The sequence below is a fragment of the Jaculus jaculus genome, chromosome 10 (genome assembly GCF_020740685.1).
Source record: "Jaculus jaculus isolate mJacJac1 chromosome 10, mJacJac1.mat.Y.cur, whole genome shotgun sequence".
Taxonomy (NCBI): domain Eukaryota; kingdom Metazoa; phylum Chordata; class Mammalia; order Rodentia; family Dipodidae; genus Jaculus; species Jaculus jaculus.
This window is the reverse complement of record NC_059111.1, coordinates 23350826-23369151: the sequence shown is the minus strand read 5'-3', so window position 1 is coordinate 23369151 and position 18326 is coordinate 23350826. Positions and strand designations below refer to the sequence as shown.

Genomic DNA, 18326 nt, shown 5'->3' with positions numbered 1-18326 from the left:
AGGTTCTCAGAGCTTAAGATCACAACTGTAGGAAAGCAGGAAATCACCCAGACAAAAAGAAATCAAGAGGGGAGACTGGGAAGATCCTCCTCACATAGGGAAAGAGCAAGCTAAGAGAGCGGGAAGGTGCCAAGTGCCAAGGGGGTGCCATGAGACCAAGAGAGGCTCACACACACACGATCAGGCTCATTTATATGGATCAAACACCCTGTTAGGATGAGCCTCATCAGCAGACTCAAGTGCAGAAGGAAAGGACCTGATTGGTTGGTGTACTCAAAAGACTGACTCAGGAAGAGCCAGCCCACAGGTGTGCTAAGCTGAGAAAGAAGGAAGCTCGCTGTTGCTGAGGAGTTGTTGATTGCAGCCATTTTGGATGGCATCAGACAAGGGTTTAGTTCTCCAGGACAGGTGAGTTAGCATCCATGTTTCAGTGGACCAGTTTCTAGCTAACTACCCAAAAGAGAAAAGACTACCTTGCTCCTGACCTATATCGTTATGCTAATAAAAAATCTTAAGGGCTGGAGAGATGCCTTAGTGATTAAGGCACTTGCCTGGGAAGCCTAAGGACCCAGGCTTGATTCCCCAGTACCCACATAAGCCAGATGCACAAGGTAACACATGTGTTTGGATTTCATTTGCAGTGGTTGGAGGCCTTGGTGTGCCCATTTTCTCCCCCTCTCTCTCTCTGTCTCTCTCTTTCTCTCTGTCTCTGTCTCTCTCTCTCTCTCTCTCTCTCTCTCTCTCTCTCTCTCTCTCTCTCACACACACACACACACACACACATTAATTAATTTTTTTTTGTTTTGGGTTTTTTGGGTTTTGTTTTTTTGTTTTTTTTTTTTGAGGTAGGGTCTCACTGTAGCTCAGGCTGACCTGGAATTTACGATGAAGTCTCAGGGTGGCCTCAAACTCACAGCAATCCTCCGACCTCTGCCTCCTGAGTGCTGGGATTAAAGGCATGCACCACCATGCCCAGCATTTAAATGATAATTTTTTAAAAAGAAAGTAGGGAAGAGAAATTGGAAGGGTTTGAGGATGCAGTTTTAGAGCATGGCCCAGAAAACATTTCATGAGAAGGTGATCTGAGTCATAACCCCACCCCCAAAGGAAATGTCTATGGAAGGCTTTTCTAGGCAGAGGAAGTAGTCAAAGCAGAAGCCCTGAGGTCAGGGTGTTTCTCCCAGAAGGATAGTGTGAGGAGAGCAGCAGGTTCCAGGATGAGGGGCAGTACGTTAGTGTGCCTATGAACTGCCCAGAGAGCTTATTGAAACACAGATTACGAATTAGGTCCAAAGGATCTGTTTCTAACAAGCTCCCAGTTACTGCCCATGTTTTGAGTACTGAGGCTCTAGACCATGCAGGGCCTCTGAGGTCCTTTATCTTTTACTTCCAAGAGAGGGAGCAAAGCATTGGAGCATTTTTGTTTTGTTTTATTTTCGTATTCTTTTTTTTTTTAATTTTTTTTTAATTTATTTATTTGAGAGCGACAGACACAGAGAGGGAGAAAGAGAATGGGTGCGCCAGGGCTTCCAACCTCTGCAAACGAACTCCAGACGTGTGCGCCCCCTTGTGCATCTGGCTAACGTGGGACCTGGGGAACCGAGCCTCGAACCGGGGTCCTTAGGCTTCATAGGCAAGCGCTTAATTGCTAAGCCATCTCTCCGGCCCTTGTTTTTGTTTTTTGAAGGAGGGTCTTGCTCTAGCCCAGGCTAACCTGGAAGTCACAACTGTAGTATCAGGGTGGGCTGGAACTCATAGCAATCCTCCTACCTCTTGCCTTCAAAGTACTGGGATTAAAGGCATGCACCACCATGCCAGGGTTTTTTGTTTGTTTGTTTGTTTGTTTAAGAGGAGAAAGAGAATATGGGTGTGGCATGGCCTCTAGTCACTGCAAAAGAAGTCCAGATGCATGTGCCACCTTGTGCATCTGGCTTACATGGGTCCTGGGGAATCAAACCTGAGTCCTTCAGCTTCGCAGGCCTTAACCACTAACCATCTCTCCGGCCCCACTGAAAGAATTTGAGCAGCATAACGTGTTCTGACTTATTTCATTTTATTTGAGTTTTTGTTTTGCTCCACTTTGGTATGTGAGTCAAGGCAGGATCTCACTGTAGCCCAGGCTGACCTGGAATTCACTCTTCTATAGCCCCAACCTAGCTTCAAATTCATGATGATCCTTCTACCTCAGCTTCCCAAGTGCTGGGATTATAGGTCGGCACTAGTGCACTACTATGTCCAACTTGAATTCTTTCTCCCCCCCCCCCCCCGAGGTAGAGTCACCACACATGCCAGGCAGCTTCTGTTTAAAAAAACAAATTATTTATTAGCAAGCAGAGAGAGGTAGAGAGAAGAGAGTCAGATAACGAGTGAATGGGCATGCCAGGGCCTCTAGCCACTGCAAATGAACTCCAGACGCATGTGCCCCTTGTGCATCTGGCTGGTCCTGGGGAAACAAACCTGGGTCCTTTGGCTTTGCAGGCAAATGACTTAACTTCTAAGCCATCTCTCTCTAGCCCTTGAATTATTTCTTAATAGGATCCCTCCAAGTCTTGTGTTGCCCATAGACTGAAGGGATCTAGGACTGGAGGAAGAACACTTAGGGAGCTATCAAAAGTAATTTTAACACCGGACGTGGTGGCGCACGCCTTTAATCCCAGCACTCGGGAGGCAGAGGTAGGAGGATCGCCATGAGTTCAAGGCCACCCTGAGACTACAGAGTTAATTCCAGGTCAGCCTGGACCAGAGTGAGACCCTACCTCGAAAAAACCAAAAAAAAAAAAAAAAAAGTAATTCAGATGAGAGATGATGACATGAAGAACATCATCTGTCACTTGGACAAGAATTATTTTTTAATTATTTTTGGTGGAATAATGGAGAAAACACCTCATTGGAGTGTGTTTCTAAGAAATGGAAATGGAGATGGTAAGAAGTATAGGATTCTAGGGGCTGGAGAGATGGCTTAGTGGTTAAGGTGTTTGCCTGCAAAGCCAAAGGACCCCAGTTCACTTATCCAGGACCCACTTAAGCCAGATGCACAAGGAGACGCATGCATCTGGAGTCCCTGATGTGCCTATTCTCTCTCTTTCTCTCTCTCTCCTTCCCTCTCCCTTGTTCTCAAATAAATAAATAAATAATTTTTTTAATAAAAGTATAGGACTCTAGATTTGTTTTGAAGATAAATAGAACAGGATTTGCCTAAAAGACCAAGTGAATAATGTAAAAGAGAAAACAGCAAAGACATTTAGTTCCAAAGTCTCAGCCTAAATAACTGGAGAAATGGAGCTGCATTAAGTGCTAGGGAGTAAAGTGAAGGAAGCTCAGGTGAGAGATTCTAAATCTGAGGGACTTCCTGAAGATTGAAGCAGAGCTGTCAAGGAGTTTGGCCCCATTCTGAAGTTAGGGGAGGTTAGATGAGAAGGAAAAAGTTGAGACCATCAGCATGTAGCTAACATGTAAAACCATGAGGCTGTAAAATCACCAAGGCATTTGGCACTTGCACAGAAAGGAAGAACAAAAAACCATGAAAAGCCTGAGCTCTGGAAGCATCTAGCATTTAGAGGACAGCAGAGGAGGAATCTGATAAGGCCAAAGTGAGTAGGTAAGAGGTAACAGAAGAAGCAAAGGCTTACAGAGTGCTGGAAGCAGAGTCAACAGTATGCCCAGGAAGAGGAGAAAAAGGAAAACCGAGTCAGGTTCTTCTGGTAGATTGGATGAGAACTGAGAAATGACTGGATTTAGCAGGAAGCTCACTGGTGGCCTAGATAAGATAGATAGATAGATAGATAGATAGATAGATAGATAGATAGATAGATAGATAGATAGATAGGTAGGTAGGTAGGTAGGTAGGTAGGTAGGTAGGTAGGTAGGTAGGTAAAGAGTTGTAAGCTCCAATCTCCTGTGACATGGCTTTAGGAAGTTAGGAAGAGAGAAATTTAAGTCTGTAAGTATAAGCACTTCTTTCCAGGACTTTTGCTATAGAGTAAAAGGAAGGGGAAAGAAAATAAAGACCTTAACTAGAAGTAAGATGGAGACAGTATCTTCATTTTGTTTCATTTTGCTTAAAAGTAAGAGTAATAATACTCCAGTATCTGTAGATGCTAATCCTGTAGAAAGAAAGAACTGGTGATGCCAGGAAAGACAGAATTGCTGCAGTCCTTGAGTATCCAAGAAAATGAAGTCAAGGATAGAAATGGAAGGTTTGTTGGCTTTGGAAGAAGTATGCGCCTCTGCATACTCCCTTTGGGTACTGATAGGATTGCCACTCCTCCCAAACATGACTTGGATATTTTACTGAAAGAAAAAATGTATAAAAGTTAGGAACTTAAAAAATGATGAGCTGGGCGTGGTGGCGCACGCCTTTAATCCCAGCACTCGGGAGGCAGAGGTAGGAGGATCGCCCAGAGTTCAAGGCCATCCTGAGACTATATAGTGAATTCCAGGTCAGCCTGAGCCAGAGTAAGACCCTACCTCGAAAAACCAAAAAAAAAAAAAATTGATGATGGTGGGGAGAGATGGCTGAGCAACTGCTTAAGGTGCTTGCTTGAAAGCCAGATGCACAAAGTGGTACATGCATCTGGAGTTCCTTTGCAGGAGCAAGAGGCCCTGGCTTGCTCTCTCTGCCCTCCCTTCTCTGCTTGCAAATGCAAATAAAGAATAAACATATTTTTTGAAAAATTGATGCCAGGCATGGTAGTGCATGCCTTTTATCCCAGCACTCAGCAAGCAGAGGTGGAAGGATCACAGTGAGTTGAAGGCCAGCCTGGAACTATAGAGTGAGTTCTAGGTCAGCCTGGGTTAGAGTGAAACCCTACCTCAAAAAAAAAAAAAAAAAAAAAGATGCAGGGCATATTATGAATATGTATAGGAACTGTCAATAAAAGGTTTTTAAAAATTTATAGTATAGTTAAAATGAAAGTTACAGTAAAAGAACAAGTAGTCTGGGCTGGAGAGATGGCTTAGCAGTTAAGTGCTTGCCTGTGAAGCCTAAGGACCCCGGTTCACGGCTCGATTCCCCAGGACCCATGTTAGCCAGATGCACAAGGAGGCACTCGCATCTGGAGTTCGTTTGCAGTGTCTGGAAGCCCTGGCGCGTCGATATTCTCTCCCTCTCTGTCTCTCTCTCTCTCTGCCTCTTTCACTCTCTGTCGCTCTCAAATAAATAAGAATAAACAAAAAAAAATTTTTTTAAAACAAGTAGCCTAATATACTCAAATTGATTGAAATGTTTGGAAAATAATCAAACTAGATCTCCAATGGCATTTCATTTTAAAGAACATGATTTGTGTTAATTTCATAGTTTTTATTTAAAAACATACTCTTATTTAAAAAACTAAAAACTGTAGGAACTACTCAAAATTACTGATGTTTCCTAGAAAGGATCAGAAAAGCATAATTTCTCTCATGTAGAAATTTAATTTACCACATCTGATTTCATTCATTGTTCCATCCACTGTAATCTGGTATTTAATCCCATAATTCCATTAAAGCTATATGCCCTGAAGTTGACAGCGACCTTCAGATACCAAAACTTAGCACAGTCTTTTTAAAAAACTGTCTGCATACACAAACGGCTTAAAGCCTCCCCTGCCTTATCTGTCACATTATTGTTCTAATTCTTCAGTTTCATTTCTGAGCATCTCTGACTCTTGCTCCTAAAATAGTGTCAGCCATCCATGTTCCATCATGACTTTTCTTCCCACTGTTGATCAGGAGAATATCTGGCACTGCCGATTGTTCCCTTGCATCCAAATGTGGGGGTGGGGGTATGTGTCACCCTTTTTACTCTGTCTCTCAGACCACATTTCCAGGTATCTGTGGGACATACTGCAAGGAACTGGTGTGGTTTAATAACACACAAACCAATTTTTTTTTAACATTCCAGAATGTTTGTGGGGACGTTTATAATTTACACAGGTTGCAGTGATGGAATGAATTCAAGTACTGCATGTGCTTTGGCTAGCAGGGAAATTTGTCTTAAACCTGGTAAGCAAGAGAAGCTTTTGCTGCTGTCCACAATGAACTTTTGCCCTTCTGCCTGTTACCTCAGGTTAACACACACGGAGGTTCCCTATGGAAGTGGAGCCACACCGTCCACCAACAATCCAGAGTTTGTGGAAGATCTCTCCCAGGGTCAGTTGCTTCAGAATGAGTCTTCAAATGCTGCAGAAGGCAGTGAGCAGAGGCATGAAGATGAGGTAAGCTGAAGTCTTCTAAGCAAACACAGGCTGCAAAGGAGGTGCTGATTGGGCTGTTTATCATCTGGCTTCTGTGTTCCTCAGCTGGTACCTGCCTTAGTTTTCTGTTACATATTTTTTGTTTCTCATAGACCCATAGTTATGGTTTTATTGGCTTAGAAACAGGTAGAATTTCTTTCCTCCACCCAAAAAAAATGTAGCTACCTCCTATTAGATGTCAGAAATGCTTGTTTGTTCATTTTGTTATTTCAAGACCATCTCATGCAGCCCTCATGGCCTCAGATTTGCTATGTCGCTAAGGCTGGTATTGAATTCCTAATTCTCCTGCCTCCATCTCCCAAGTACTAGGATTATAGGCATGCCCACAATATCCGGCTTCAGCAAATGCTTGCTTTATGAGTGAATGGATAATATAATTAAATAACTAATAACTAAGTCCTCATGCCCTAATTCGTGGGCACATGCTACTCACCAAGCCCTGTATCACAGAGCCATCTGTACCCAGAGGATTCACTTCCAGATTCCTTCACCTTCCCGTGGGACGGTCATCTCTAAATCACACAAAATCTCACTCAGTATGAATGTGAGCAGCCACGCGCTCTTGTTGGACTTCCAGTCTTGCTTACAAATGACTGATCACATTGTATGCATTTAAAATACAGTTTTAAGACAGAAGAGACTAGTACTGTTGATTTTTGACATTCTTCTATATGAAAAGACTAGTTCAACTATCCCATTAACATTCTTAATGACAATAATGAATGCTTAAAGCTTTTTAAAGTCCTTAATAGCTTTATTTGCAAGCAAGCACCTTTTATAAAAGTTTTTTAAGGGCTGGAGAGATGGCTTAGCGGTTAAGCGCTCGCCTGTGAAGCCTATGGACCTCGGTTCGAGGCTCAGTTCCCCAGGTCCCACGTTAGCCAGATGCACAAGGGGGCGCACGCGTCTGGAGTTCGTTTGCAGTGGCTGGAAGCCCTGGCGCGCCCATTCTCTCTCTCTCCCTCTATCTGTCTTTCTCTCTGTGTCTGTTGCTCTCAAATAAATAAATAAATAAATACTAAAAAAAAATAATGGAAAAAAAGTTTTTTAAATATTTTATTTATTTATTTATTTATTTATTTGAGAGAAAGAGAAAGAGAATGGGTATGCCAGGGCCTCTAGCCACTGCAAACAAACTCCAGATGCACGTGCCCCCCTGTGCTCTGGCTTACGTGGGTCCTAGAGAGTCAAACCAGGATCCTTTGGCTTTGCAGGCAAACGCCTTAACCACTAAGCCATCTCTCCAGCCCCACAAGCACTTTTTTAATTGATGATCCAACTCCCCAGTCCAGTAGCTTTGATTGCTTATGTATGTGTGGTACTGTGGATTCAACCCAGGTCTTCAGGCATACTAAGCACACACTTTTCCACTAAGCTATATCCCTAAGCCCCTCAATAGGTTAATGTGAATAAGTTTACCCCCCAAAAAGCTAATATTTAATATACTGTTTGCTAAATGGAGAATTATCAAATCAATTTATATGCTGACCTGGAATTCACTATGTAGTCTCTGGATGGCCTGGAACTCAACAGCAATCCTCCTACTTCTGCCTCCCAAATGCTAGGATTAAAGGTGTGCATCGCCACACCTGGCTTGTTTTGTCCTTTTTGGCTTTTTTGGGTTTTTTTCTTGTTTTTAATGAAAAACAGATTGCCACCTTGTGTGCACACATAACTTTGCTCATGTATCACTTTGTGCGCCTGGCTTAACGTGGGAATGGGGAGCTAAACATGGGTCCTTAGGCTTCATAGGCAAGTGCTGTAACCACTAAGCTATCTCTCCATCCCATCCTTTTTTAAATATATTTTATTTATTTATTTATTTGAGAAAGAGAGGCAGATAGAGAATGGGCATGCCAGGGCCTCTAGCCACTGCAAGGAACAAACTCTAGATGCATGTGCCACCTTGTGCATCTGGCTTTATGTGGGTACTGGACCCAGGTCCTTCAGTGTTGAAGGCAAGTACCTTAATGGCTGAGCCATCTTTCCAGCCCTTTAAAAAAAAAATCTTATTTTGGGGATGGAGAGGTGGCTTAGTGGTTAAGGCATTTGCCTGCAAAGCCAAAGGATCCCGGTTCGATTCTCCAGGATCCTTGTGAGCCAGATGCACAAGGGGCCACATGTGTCTGGGGTTCATTTGCAGTGGCTGGATGCCCTGGTGTGCCCATTCTTTCTCTCTTTCTCAAGTAAATAAAATACATTTTTTAAAGTTATTATTTTCATTTATTTATTTGAGGAAGAGGCAGAGGGAGAAAGAGAATAGTCGCACAAGGACCTCTAGCCACTGCAGTTAAGGGACTTAGGCTTCGCAGCCAAGCACCTTAACTGCTAAGCCATCTCTCTAGCCCTGTTTTGTCCTTTTTAAAAAATCTCTTCTAAGCCAGGTGTGGTGGCACACATCTTTAATCCCATCACTTGGGAGGCTAAGGTAGGAGGATCATTGTGAGTTTGAGGCTAGCCTGATACTATGTAGTGAATTCCAGGTCAGTCTGGACTAGAGTGAGACCCTATCTTGGTGGAGGGGGGGAGTCTCTTCTAAAATAAGAATTTTTATATGCCTAAAACATTCAATAGGCTATTTGTATTTGTTAAATTATGGAGCAGAAATATGGTGTGCTTAGATCTCCTTATCAAGAAGAAAGGCTATGGTTAAACACCAGCATTTTAAAAACTGACTTAATCTTTCACCTAACTAACAATTCAACATATAAAGACCTCTCTATTTGTAAAATACACATATTAGGGACCAAATCATCAAGCCAAAGAACTATTCTTCATTTGGATATGTTATTGAAATTTTCCTAAGACTTAAATACCAATTTAAATGCCTCTGCCGTTTGCTGTGTAAAATAAACTGGACATTGGTATCAATGAAGAGCAACCTCATGCATTATTTTTAGTCATTGGGCTGCAGCTTGTCTCTTCTTTCACTCAGTGCATGTGACAGTATCTTCTTCTGACCCACTGTCCCATCTGCATCTCTGGAACAGTGCTGTGCATGGCTGAATCTCATTTAGAATATTCTTTATCAGAAAGAGCATAGGAAAGCCAAAGCTCGCTTGGTCGTGGCACCCCTTATTCTCATCTTTTGGAATTAGTACTGAAAAGTTCTTTATGTACCAGGAGTGGTGGTTCATGCCTATAATGTCTGCACTCAGGAGGCTGGGGCACAAGGATCACTGAATTTGAGACCACCCTGGGCTACTTAAAGTCCCCTGTCATAAAACAAAAAGTAAGCAGGTGTGGTGGTGCACACCTTTGATCCTAGCACTCGGGAGGCAGAAGTAGGAGGATCACTGAGTTCTAGGCCAGCCTGGGACTACGGAATGAGTTCCAGATCAGCCTGGGCTAGAATGAGACCCTGCCTCAGAAATACCAAAAGAAAAGAATGAAAATAGATAGCCCTTTAGGACCCCAGTTGGCACCGTGATGGCTGAAAAGCATGTGCAGATGACCCACCCGACCTCCCTTCTTACTTCGCAGGGGAGCCACTCGTTGCAGCGGCACATCTGCAAAGCTTCGACTACCTAGGGCCACAGGAGAGCGCAGCGCTCTTCCTCTTCTGATGTTCTGTTTATTCTTGTTGTTGTTGTTGTTGGATTATTTGGCGGACTGTTGTTTGGTTTTTGTTTTTTATTTTGCTTTGTTTTATAGCAAAGAAGTAAACGAGGAGGTTGGTCGAAAGGGAGAAAAAGAAAGAAACCTCTTCGAGACAGCAATGCACCCAAATCTCCCCTTACCGGATATGTTCGGTTCATGAATGAGCGGCGAGAACAGCTTCGAGCAAAGAGACCAGAAGTCCCATTTCCTGAAATCACACGGATGTTGGGCAATGAATGGAGTAAACTTCCTCCTGAGGAAAAGCAGGTGATAGTTTTTGTTCCTGGTCCTTTGCATGCATTGGATTATATCTCAAAAAATACTTTCTGTCAGAAAAGCAAAGATGATGACGGCTGGCTCTTCAGTTTTGTCACAGTGCATAGATCAATAGAATAGCAGGGTCCTTCTATTCCTTTTTCTAGCACTGTGAGGTAGAAACTGTCCCTGGATTTACTTTAGGGGTGGAAGCAGGAGGGCCTCTAGGACCCTCCCCATCCAAAGCAGCTCCACTTTTATTTGATATGTATACTGAGTTCACAGAGGATTATTTTGAAAAGTGGTTCACTGTTAAGAAATCTATCAAGGTAATTTATTCCACTAAGCTAAATGAAAAGTCATGAATAAAAATGAGGAAAAAATCATTTGATAATACTCTACAGCTCACATAAGAATTTTGTTTAAGAAAAAGATTTTATTGCTTTAATGAATTTTTTAACTAGAGCACTGGAAAATTTAACCCATTACAGAAAATAAAGCAATAACTACTTGAATTCTCTTTCTTCTAAGACAGAAACTAACCCTATTGCCAAACTGAAACAAATCCATTCATTAGAGAGTTTGTAGGGGACTAAGGACAAGATAGCCCTGTTCTGGGTGAAAGGCCACTAAAGCAAAGTAATGATAGTAATGATTGGCTTTGGGGTTAAAAGACACCCCCCCCCCACTTCCCAGCATCTGAAAGATCTATGGTTTTTATGTCTGGAATTCTTTTATGACTTACAATCTTTAAAATGGATTCAACACAAACTAAAACCAAATTGAAAAATACTCTCTCAGGAATTAATTGATTTCGAATATATTCAAAGAGATTAGATTAAGTTTCAATTTGAAGCCTTGTGTTTGTGGTAGCAAGCTAATGGAAAGCAGTTTATACCACCCATTGTTTTGACTTTATGGGATCATAGGCTGAACATACTAGATGATTACTATTTCTTATTATTTAAAATTAATGCATGCTGATTGTTTAAATGTTAGATAATAACAAAAGTATGTAAACTAGAAGCAAAATAACAAAGGTTCTCTCTAGTGATAACCATGGTTGGTTGTGTAGGACAGAGGCTTTGTGTTTATTCTAGAAACACCAGTGGGTGCCCAGTAAGATTGAGCTGTGAACATTAGGGGATTTGTTTGTTTTGTGATACTGAGGGGTTCAAACCTAAAACCTTATGCATGTAAACAAGAGCTATGCCCTCAGCCCTGGTTTTATCAACTTTTTAGCTAGAAGCAATTTCAAATGCACAAAAAGTTGCAAACAAAAACAGTGCATGGACTGGAGAGATGGCTCAGTGGTTAAGGCACTTTCCTGCAAAGCCTGACTACTCAAGTTCGATTCCCCAGTACTCATGTAAAGCCCAGATGTACAAAGTGGTACATGCATCTGGAGTTTGTTTGCAGTAACTAGACACCCTGGTGCTCCCAGTCTCTCTGTCTCTGCACATAAATGAGTTAAATAAATAAATAAAATATTAAAAAAAAAACAGTACAGAGAACATCCAGGTACCTTTATGCAACTGCAGCTGTTAGTAATATCTGTGCCCACCCCTCCATGTGCATATGCACTCACCTTTGCCCCTGTGCTCTCATATACCCTCTCTCCTCTTCTCTCTTCCTTTCTCAGTTTCTTTCTGAATCACATAAGGTTACATATATCCTGACCCTTTGCCCCTAGAGTACTTTAATGTATATTTTCTGAAAATAGTGATACTCTCTTATATAGTTAACAAGTTCATAATTTTATATTAACACAATATTGTAATCTACACCCATATATTGAAATAAACATCATTCCTTTTATAACAGTTAGTGTGTGCACACATGTCATGGCATGCATTTAGAAGTTAGAGGACAAACTGAAGGTATCTGTTCTCACCTTCCACCTTCTTTGAGACAATTTCTTTTTATTTTACCTCTATGTATGCCAGAGTAGCTAATCTGTAAATTTCAAGATTCTCCTGGATCTGCCTCCTATTAATGTAGGCATTTTAGGATTATAAACACATGTGTCACTTTGTATCTGACTTTATGTGGGTGCTGGGAAGCATTGAATTTGGGTTGGCAAGCTTATAAACAAACATCTTAAACTGCTAGCCATCTCTTCCCAGCCCCAAACTGTATACTTTTAAAGAATATAATCCCTCTCCCTCCCCAACTCTGCTCTCCCCCTTTCTTTTATTGACAGCTTCCATGATTATAGACAATAAACCATGATAATTCCCTCTACTTTCCCCTTCACAAATCCACTCTACATCATATCCCCTCCCCCCTCAATCAGTCTCTTTTATTTTGATGTTATCATCTTTTCCGCCTATTATGAAGGTCTTGTGAAGGTAGTACCAGGCACTGCGAGGTCAAGGATATTGAGGCCATTTCAGCCTGAACAATTGCATTGTAAGGAGTCCTACCCTTCCTTTGGCTCTTGCATTTTTTCTGCCACCTCTTCCTCAATGGACTCTGAACCTTGGAAGGTGTGATAGAGATGTTTCAGTGCTCTGTCACTTCTTCTCAGCACCGTGATACCTTTTGGGTTCTGTTTTACTTTTGATAAAATATCATTCATTTCTGCACTCGGGATGCAAAGGTAGGAGGATCACTGTGAGTTCGAGGCCAGCCTGAGACTACAGAGTGAATTCCAGGTCAGCCTGGGCTCGAGAATGAAACCCTATCTGGGGGGGGGGGGGGAGTAAATTTTTCCAGTTCCAGCCCTCCTCGCACATTTACTAGCTAGCCCTTAATTTTCAAACTTAAGTAAGAGCTCTCCTTCCCCCTCCTTTTGCATATGTGTTATCTGTTTATTATTATTATGGTCACAAATCATTTATATCTATTGCTCTCACTGTAGCCCAGGATGACCTAGAACCTACTCTGTAGTCCCAGGCTAGCTTCAAACTCACAGCAGTCCTCCACCTCTGCCTTCTGAGAGCTGGGATCAAAGGCATGTGCTGCCATGCCCAGCCCTTATGACTTTCTTTCATCCATTGTTTTTCATCTTAATTATTTTGGTATTTAATTGTCCCAGATCTGTCCTACTGGGTATATCTTACATTTGTTCTGTGTGGGACAGGGCTTTTAACAAAACCTCTGACTCTGGTTGTGTGCATTATAAAGCAATATCTATATACCTTCTTATACCTAATTTGATGAATGAAATAGACAAGACATTAAGCAAAATAATCCTGGTAGATCAATGGGCTTTTCTTAAATAATTAATAGCACAAAACAATCAAGGCATATGGATATAGCTCTCTGAGTAGTCCGTTTTTAGGCCTATAGGATGAGGTCACTCTTTCTGTGTTTCCCAGCTTTAATGCTCCACTCTTCTGGCTCTTAAAAGGTCAATTGATGTATGAGATCATTCCCTCAAAAATTGGTTGGGGATAGAGAAACAAAGTTATATACTCTTTCCCTTTCCCCTGGGAAGAAACTGTGCCTATATGGGATGCAGACCTCCTAAAGACTAGTGACCATCTGGAATTGTGTCTGTAAGGTTAAGGGAATAACTGTAATCACCGTCATGAATTTTTTATCACAGTGATCCCAATAGAGCTTATCTTCACTAAACTAGGAAAGGCAATGCATAATCTGGAAAATGAGAATCACTCTTTTATAGTTGAGAGATTTTATTTCATAGATAGGACTGCTTTTCTGATTCTCCCCTACAGCATATTCCTATGTATTTCTATGTTCTGGTTTTTCTATTACCTTCAAATAGATATTTTGTATTTTTACCTAAATAAGATCTCAGTTCCTCGATAATAATCCCACATTTCTTTCCTAGCGCTACCTAGATGAAGCAGACAGAGATAAGGAGCGTTACATGAAGGAACTGGAGCAGTATCAAAAAACTGAGGCCTACAAGGTCTTCAGCAGGAAAGCCCAGGATCGTCAGAAAGGCAAATCTCATCGACAAGGTATCATGACTAAAATCAATGTGGTTTTCCATGCTTGGTGCAGTGCCATGAAGTCGTCTTTTAAAGTGGCAAATACAAAAGATGTGTTTCTAGCCAGGCATGGTGGTGCACACCTTTAATCCCAGCACTCGGGAGGCAGAGGTAGGAAGAGCACTGTGAGTTCGAGGACACCCTGAGACTCCATAGTGAATTCCAGATCCGCCTGAGAAAGTGAAACCTTACCTCGAAAAACTGAAAGAAAAAAAAAGAAAAAGATGTGTTTCTGTCGTCTCTCTGCTATCTTGTATTCACTTAGAGATATCACCTTAAATTTTATTCTAGTCACATTGTGGTCATTTGTGTATTTTGACTGGGTTTCCATATCCAGGCTCAACAGTTTGGCTCATGCACTATAACTACTGGTTGTTATTTGCTACTCTTTTCCTAATTCCTAGTTTAAGCCTCTAACAAATGATAAGCAATGTACCTGCTACTGCTCCCAGCCTCTGAGAACCTCTTCTTAAAACTACCACACATAAGTTCAAAAATAGGGCTGGAGAGGTGACTCAGCAGTTAAGTGTGCTTCCCGCGTAAACACTGGGGCTTGAGACTGCCCTAATGTGTTTGAATCTCCAGAGCCCCTGCTAAACAGCCACTCGTATGCCTGTAACCCCAGTGCTGGGGGGAGGGGGGGTGCAGGCAGAGTCCTAGAAATGAAGCTTATGAAAAAACAGGAAGTTCCATGGTCAATAAGAAAGCCCAGCTCAAACAAGAATGGGTGGAAGAGTGATGGAGTGGAACACCTGCTTTCTGCTCCTGCCACCCCAGCTGAGCGAGCACATGGTGCCTTGTAAGAGCTCACACAACCGCGTAACAATAATGACAAAGTGAAACAAAAACCAATTATTGACCATCTTCTACTAATTCCAGGCTTTCCTTGGGTATTAAGGATATAGCCTTGAACAAAATAGACAAAATCCATGTCTTCATGGTTTTTTTTTCCCCCTGTTTAGATGGTTTATCACACCCTCACAAGTCTCCTTCAAGTTCCCCTTCTTCAGGAAGCTCTGCCAAAGGCATGCCACCCACACTAGTCTGTCTTCCTTAGTTATGGCATCTTCCCCACACTTAGGCATTCAGGCTGCTAAAACCATGGTGTTGTGCAAACAGCCTTTGGTATGTATTTCATGCCTACGCTCCTACCCTGTTCTCTCAAAGGTACGAACTATGGGTGTTGTTCTCTGGTGCTGAATGTGTATTCAGTAGGTGTGGGGTTCCTTTAGCCCTTGTTCTCTGAATAATTAATAAGGCCATGAGTCAAAATACCACATTTTGTAAGAGTCCATACTCTCTAGCAGGTTTCATAGTTGGCATAGTGATATACTTGGGTTTTGTTATTGTTTCATATTTCAAGTAAATGTTTTCTTTATTTTATATTTTTAGATGCAGCCCGACAGGCTACTCATGATCATGAGGTAATTAGCCTTCTGTCTACATATCACATATATAATAATATTGCTCTTTGAAATGCTGTTACTTTTTTATGAATGGCACAGTCTTTCTTATTTCATAATTCCGTTTGGGTGAGTTGCTTTGGCTCAGAAGTTCTTAACATATGGCAGACACTTCTGTCGTTAATCTGTCTTTGAACTACAATCCCTAACCCCAGTCTGTTCTGTGGGCTAAGAATTTTTTGGCTTTAAATGCCAAAAATGGTTGGAATTCAGAATAAGGTACAAAAATGAGAACCAGCTAGAGGCTACAACTTGGCCATAGTTTATCATCAACAAATACTGCTGTCTCACTTTCAGAAAGGTGTTATTTAGGGACTCCATCATTTGGCTAAATCCGTTCAACTATAATGCCAATAAAGCACGAATGACAGAAGCCCCATTCCACTAGCTCCTTTCCCTCACATGTTTATCTACTGGCTTCTACCTTCATTTGCTTCAACCCTGTGGATAGGATTTAGCCTGTGTTCCCATGTGTGTCTAAGACACAAGTCTACTACTCACATAGGGTTGTAAGAAAATTAAATGTGGTCAACTCACACTTTAAAATTTCAGTGACAGCCAACTGGGCTTGGTCATGTACACCTTTAATCCTAGCACTCGGGAGGCTGAGGTAGAAAGATTACTGTGAGTTTGAGGCCAGCCTGGGACTACATAGTGAATTCCAGATCAGCCTGGACTAGACCTTACCTCAAAAAAAGCTTTAGAGATGGCTTAGTGGTTAAGGTGCTTGCCTGCAAAGCCAAAGGACCCAAGTTTGATTCTTCAGGGCCCACATAAGCCAGATGCACAAATTGGCTTATGCATCTGGAGATCATTTGCAGTGGCTAAAGACCTTGGAGCGTCCATTCTCATTCTTTCTCACTCTCAAATAAATAAAAATAAAATATTTAAAATAATAATAAGCCAGGCATGGTAGTGCATGCCTTTAATCCCAGCACTTGGGAGGCAGAAGTAGGTGGGTGGCAGTGAGTTTGAGAGACTACATAGTAAATTCTAGGTCAGCCTGGGGTAGAGTAAGACCCTACCTCCAAAAAAAACAAAAAAAAAAAGAGAGAGAGAGAGAAAGAATGTCAGTGACAGAGCTAGGGAGATGACTCATTGGTAAAGCACTTGCTGCCTTACTGCACAAGTTAAGGATCTGAGTTCAGACTCCCTACACTCATAAAATGCCAGTTGATTTAATTTTTTATTTTCTTTCAGTTTTGATTATTTTTTTCAAGGTAGGGTCTCACTCTAGCCCTGACTGATCTGGAATTCACTATGCAGTCCCAGTCCCAGGTTGACCTTGAATTCACAACAATCCTCTTACCTCTGCCTCTCAAGTGCCAGGATTATAAAGGTGTGTGCCACTATAACTGGCTCATAAAATTCCATTAAGATGGTATATGTCTGGGTCCTGGGGAGACAGAGACAGAAGGATTCCCAGGATTTGCTGGCTAGCTAATCTAGCTGAATCAGTGTTCACTAAAACTAGTGAAAGAACCTTCCTAAAAATAATAATAATAAGGTAAAGCCAGGCATGGTGGCTCACGCCTTTAATCCCAGCACTTGGGAGGCAGAGGTAGGAGGATCATCATGAGTTTGAGGCTACCCTGAGACTACATAGTGAGTTCCAGGTCAGCCTGAGCTAGAGTGAGACCCTACCTCGAAGAACCAAAAAAAAAAAAAAAGGTACTAATAAATAAAGAAATAATAAGGTGCAAGCCAGGCATGGTAGCACATGCCTTTAGAATCCCAGCACTTGGGAGGCAGAGGTAGGAGGATCACTGTGAGGTTGAGGTCAGCCTGGGACTAGAGAGTGTAATCAAGGTCAGGAGCTAGTAAGACCCTGCTTCTAAAAAAGAGAAAAATAATAACAATATAATAAATACAGAGTAATTGAGGAAAATACCCTACATCACTTCTGGCCTCCATGTGCGTGAGCACACATGCACGCACACCCACACCCCACCAATACACCCCCAAAAAATGTCAGTTGCTACTTACTGCTCATTACCAAAACGCATTCAAAATCCGCAGTCAGGATCTGTACTTCTCATTCCAGCGCCTCAAACGCCTTCACTATTTACTGTCCTCCAAGTGCTCTGCTCTCCACCACGCACCTGTGTTCCTAGTGTTATTTTCGTGAGACTACTTTCCCTCATACTTTTCATCTCCCACCTATTTCTGCCTCAAAATCCTAGTTATCTTTCAAATTCTATTTAAGTTTTACATCCTCCAAACTTTCTTCTTTCCTCCAATTTCCTCTGACACACACCATGGGCTACACTTCTTTCATACAAGTAGCTGATCTAACGTGGTGTTCGGATTCTTCCAAGTACTTGCTAACATTCACATTCTTGGATTATGTATGACCTCTGAGGACGTACCTGGTCTAGCTTCCACTTTTATTTTATTTTATTTTGGTTTTTCAAGATAGGGTCTCATTCTAGCTCAGGTTGACCTGGAATTCACTACGTAGTCTTAGGGTGGCCTCGAACTCAGTGCAATCCACCTGCCTCTGCCTCCCAAGTGCTAGGATTAAAGGTGTATGCTGGGCTCCCCCAGCAGGGAGTGCTGAGGAAGGACCAGGCCCGCTGGTTCCTCCGAAGGGGTTGAGGAGGAGGGAGGGTGTCGACCCACCGAGGCGGTAGTCTTGTCGAAGCAGGAACTCACTTTATTGTAACAGGCAGGTGCTTATATAGCTTTGAGAACAAGGGTGGGGATTTTAGGATAGGGTGAGATGTAAGGGCCAATAGCATACTGTGACTTTTGAGATGATTGGTTCTAAGCGCACGAGAGAGAACTCCAACTTCCAATGCAGAAGTAGCAGG

At 42.1% G+C, this 18326-nt stretch overlaps 1 protein-coding gene across 1 annotated transcript in view; it reads left to right on the top strand.

Annotated features, from left to right (window-relative positions):
* The window catches only part of Hmg20a (high mobility group 20A), an 89667-nt gene that overhangs the window by 55551 nt on the left and 15790 nt on the right, over window positions 1-18326 (top strand). The window contains exons 3-6 of the mRNA XM_004660421.2: window positions 6047-6194; window positions 9888-10100; window positions 13888-14020; window positions 15443-15474. Coding sequence (XP_004660478.1) covers window positions 6047-6194; window positions 9888-10100; window positions 13888-14020; window positions 15443-15474 — 526 coding nt within the window. The remainder of the gene's footprint in view (window positions 1-6046; window positions 6195-9887; window positions 10101-13887; window positions 14021-15442; window positions 15475-18326) is intronic.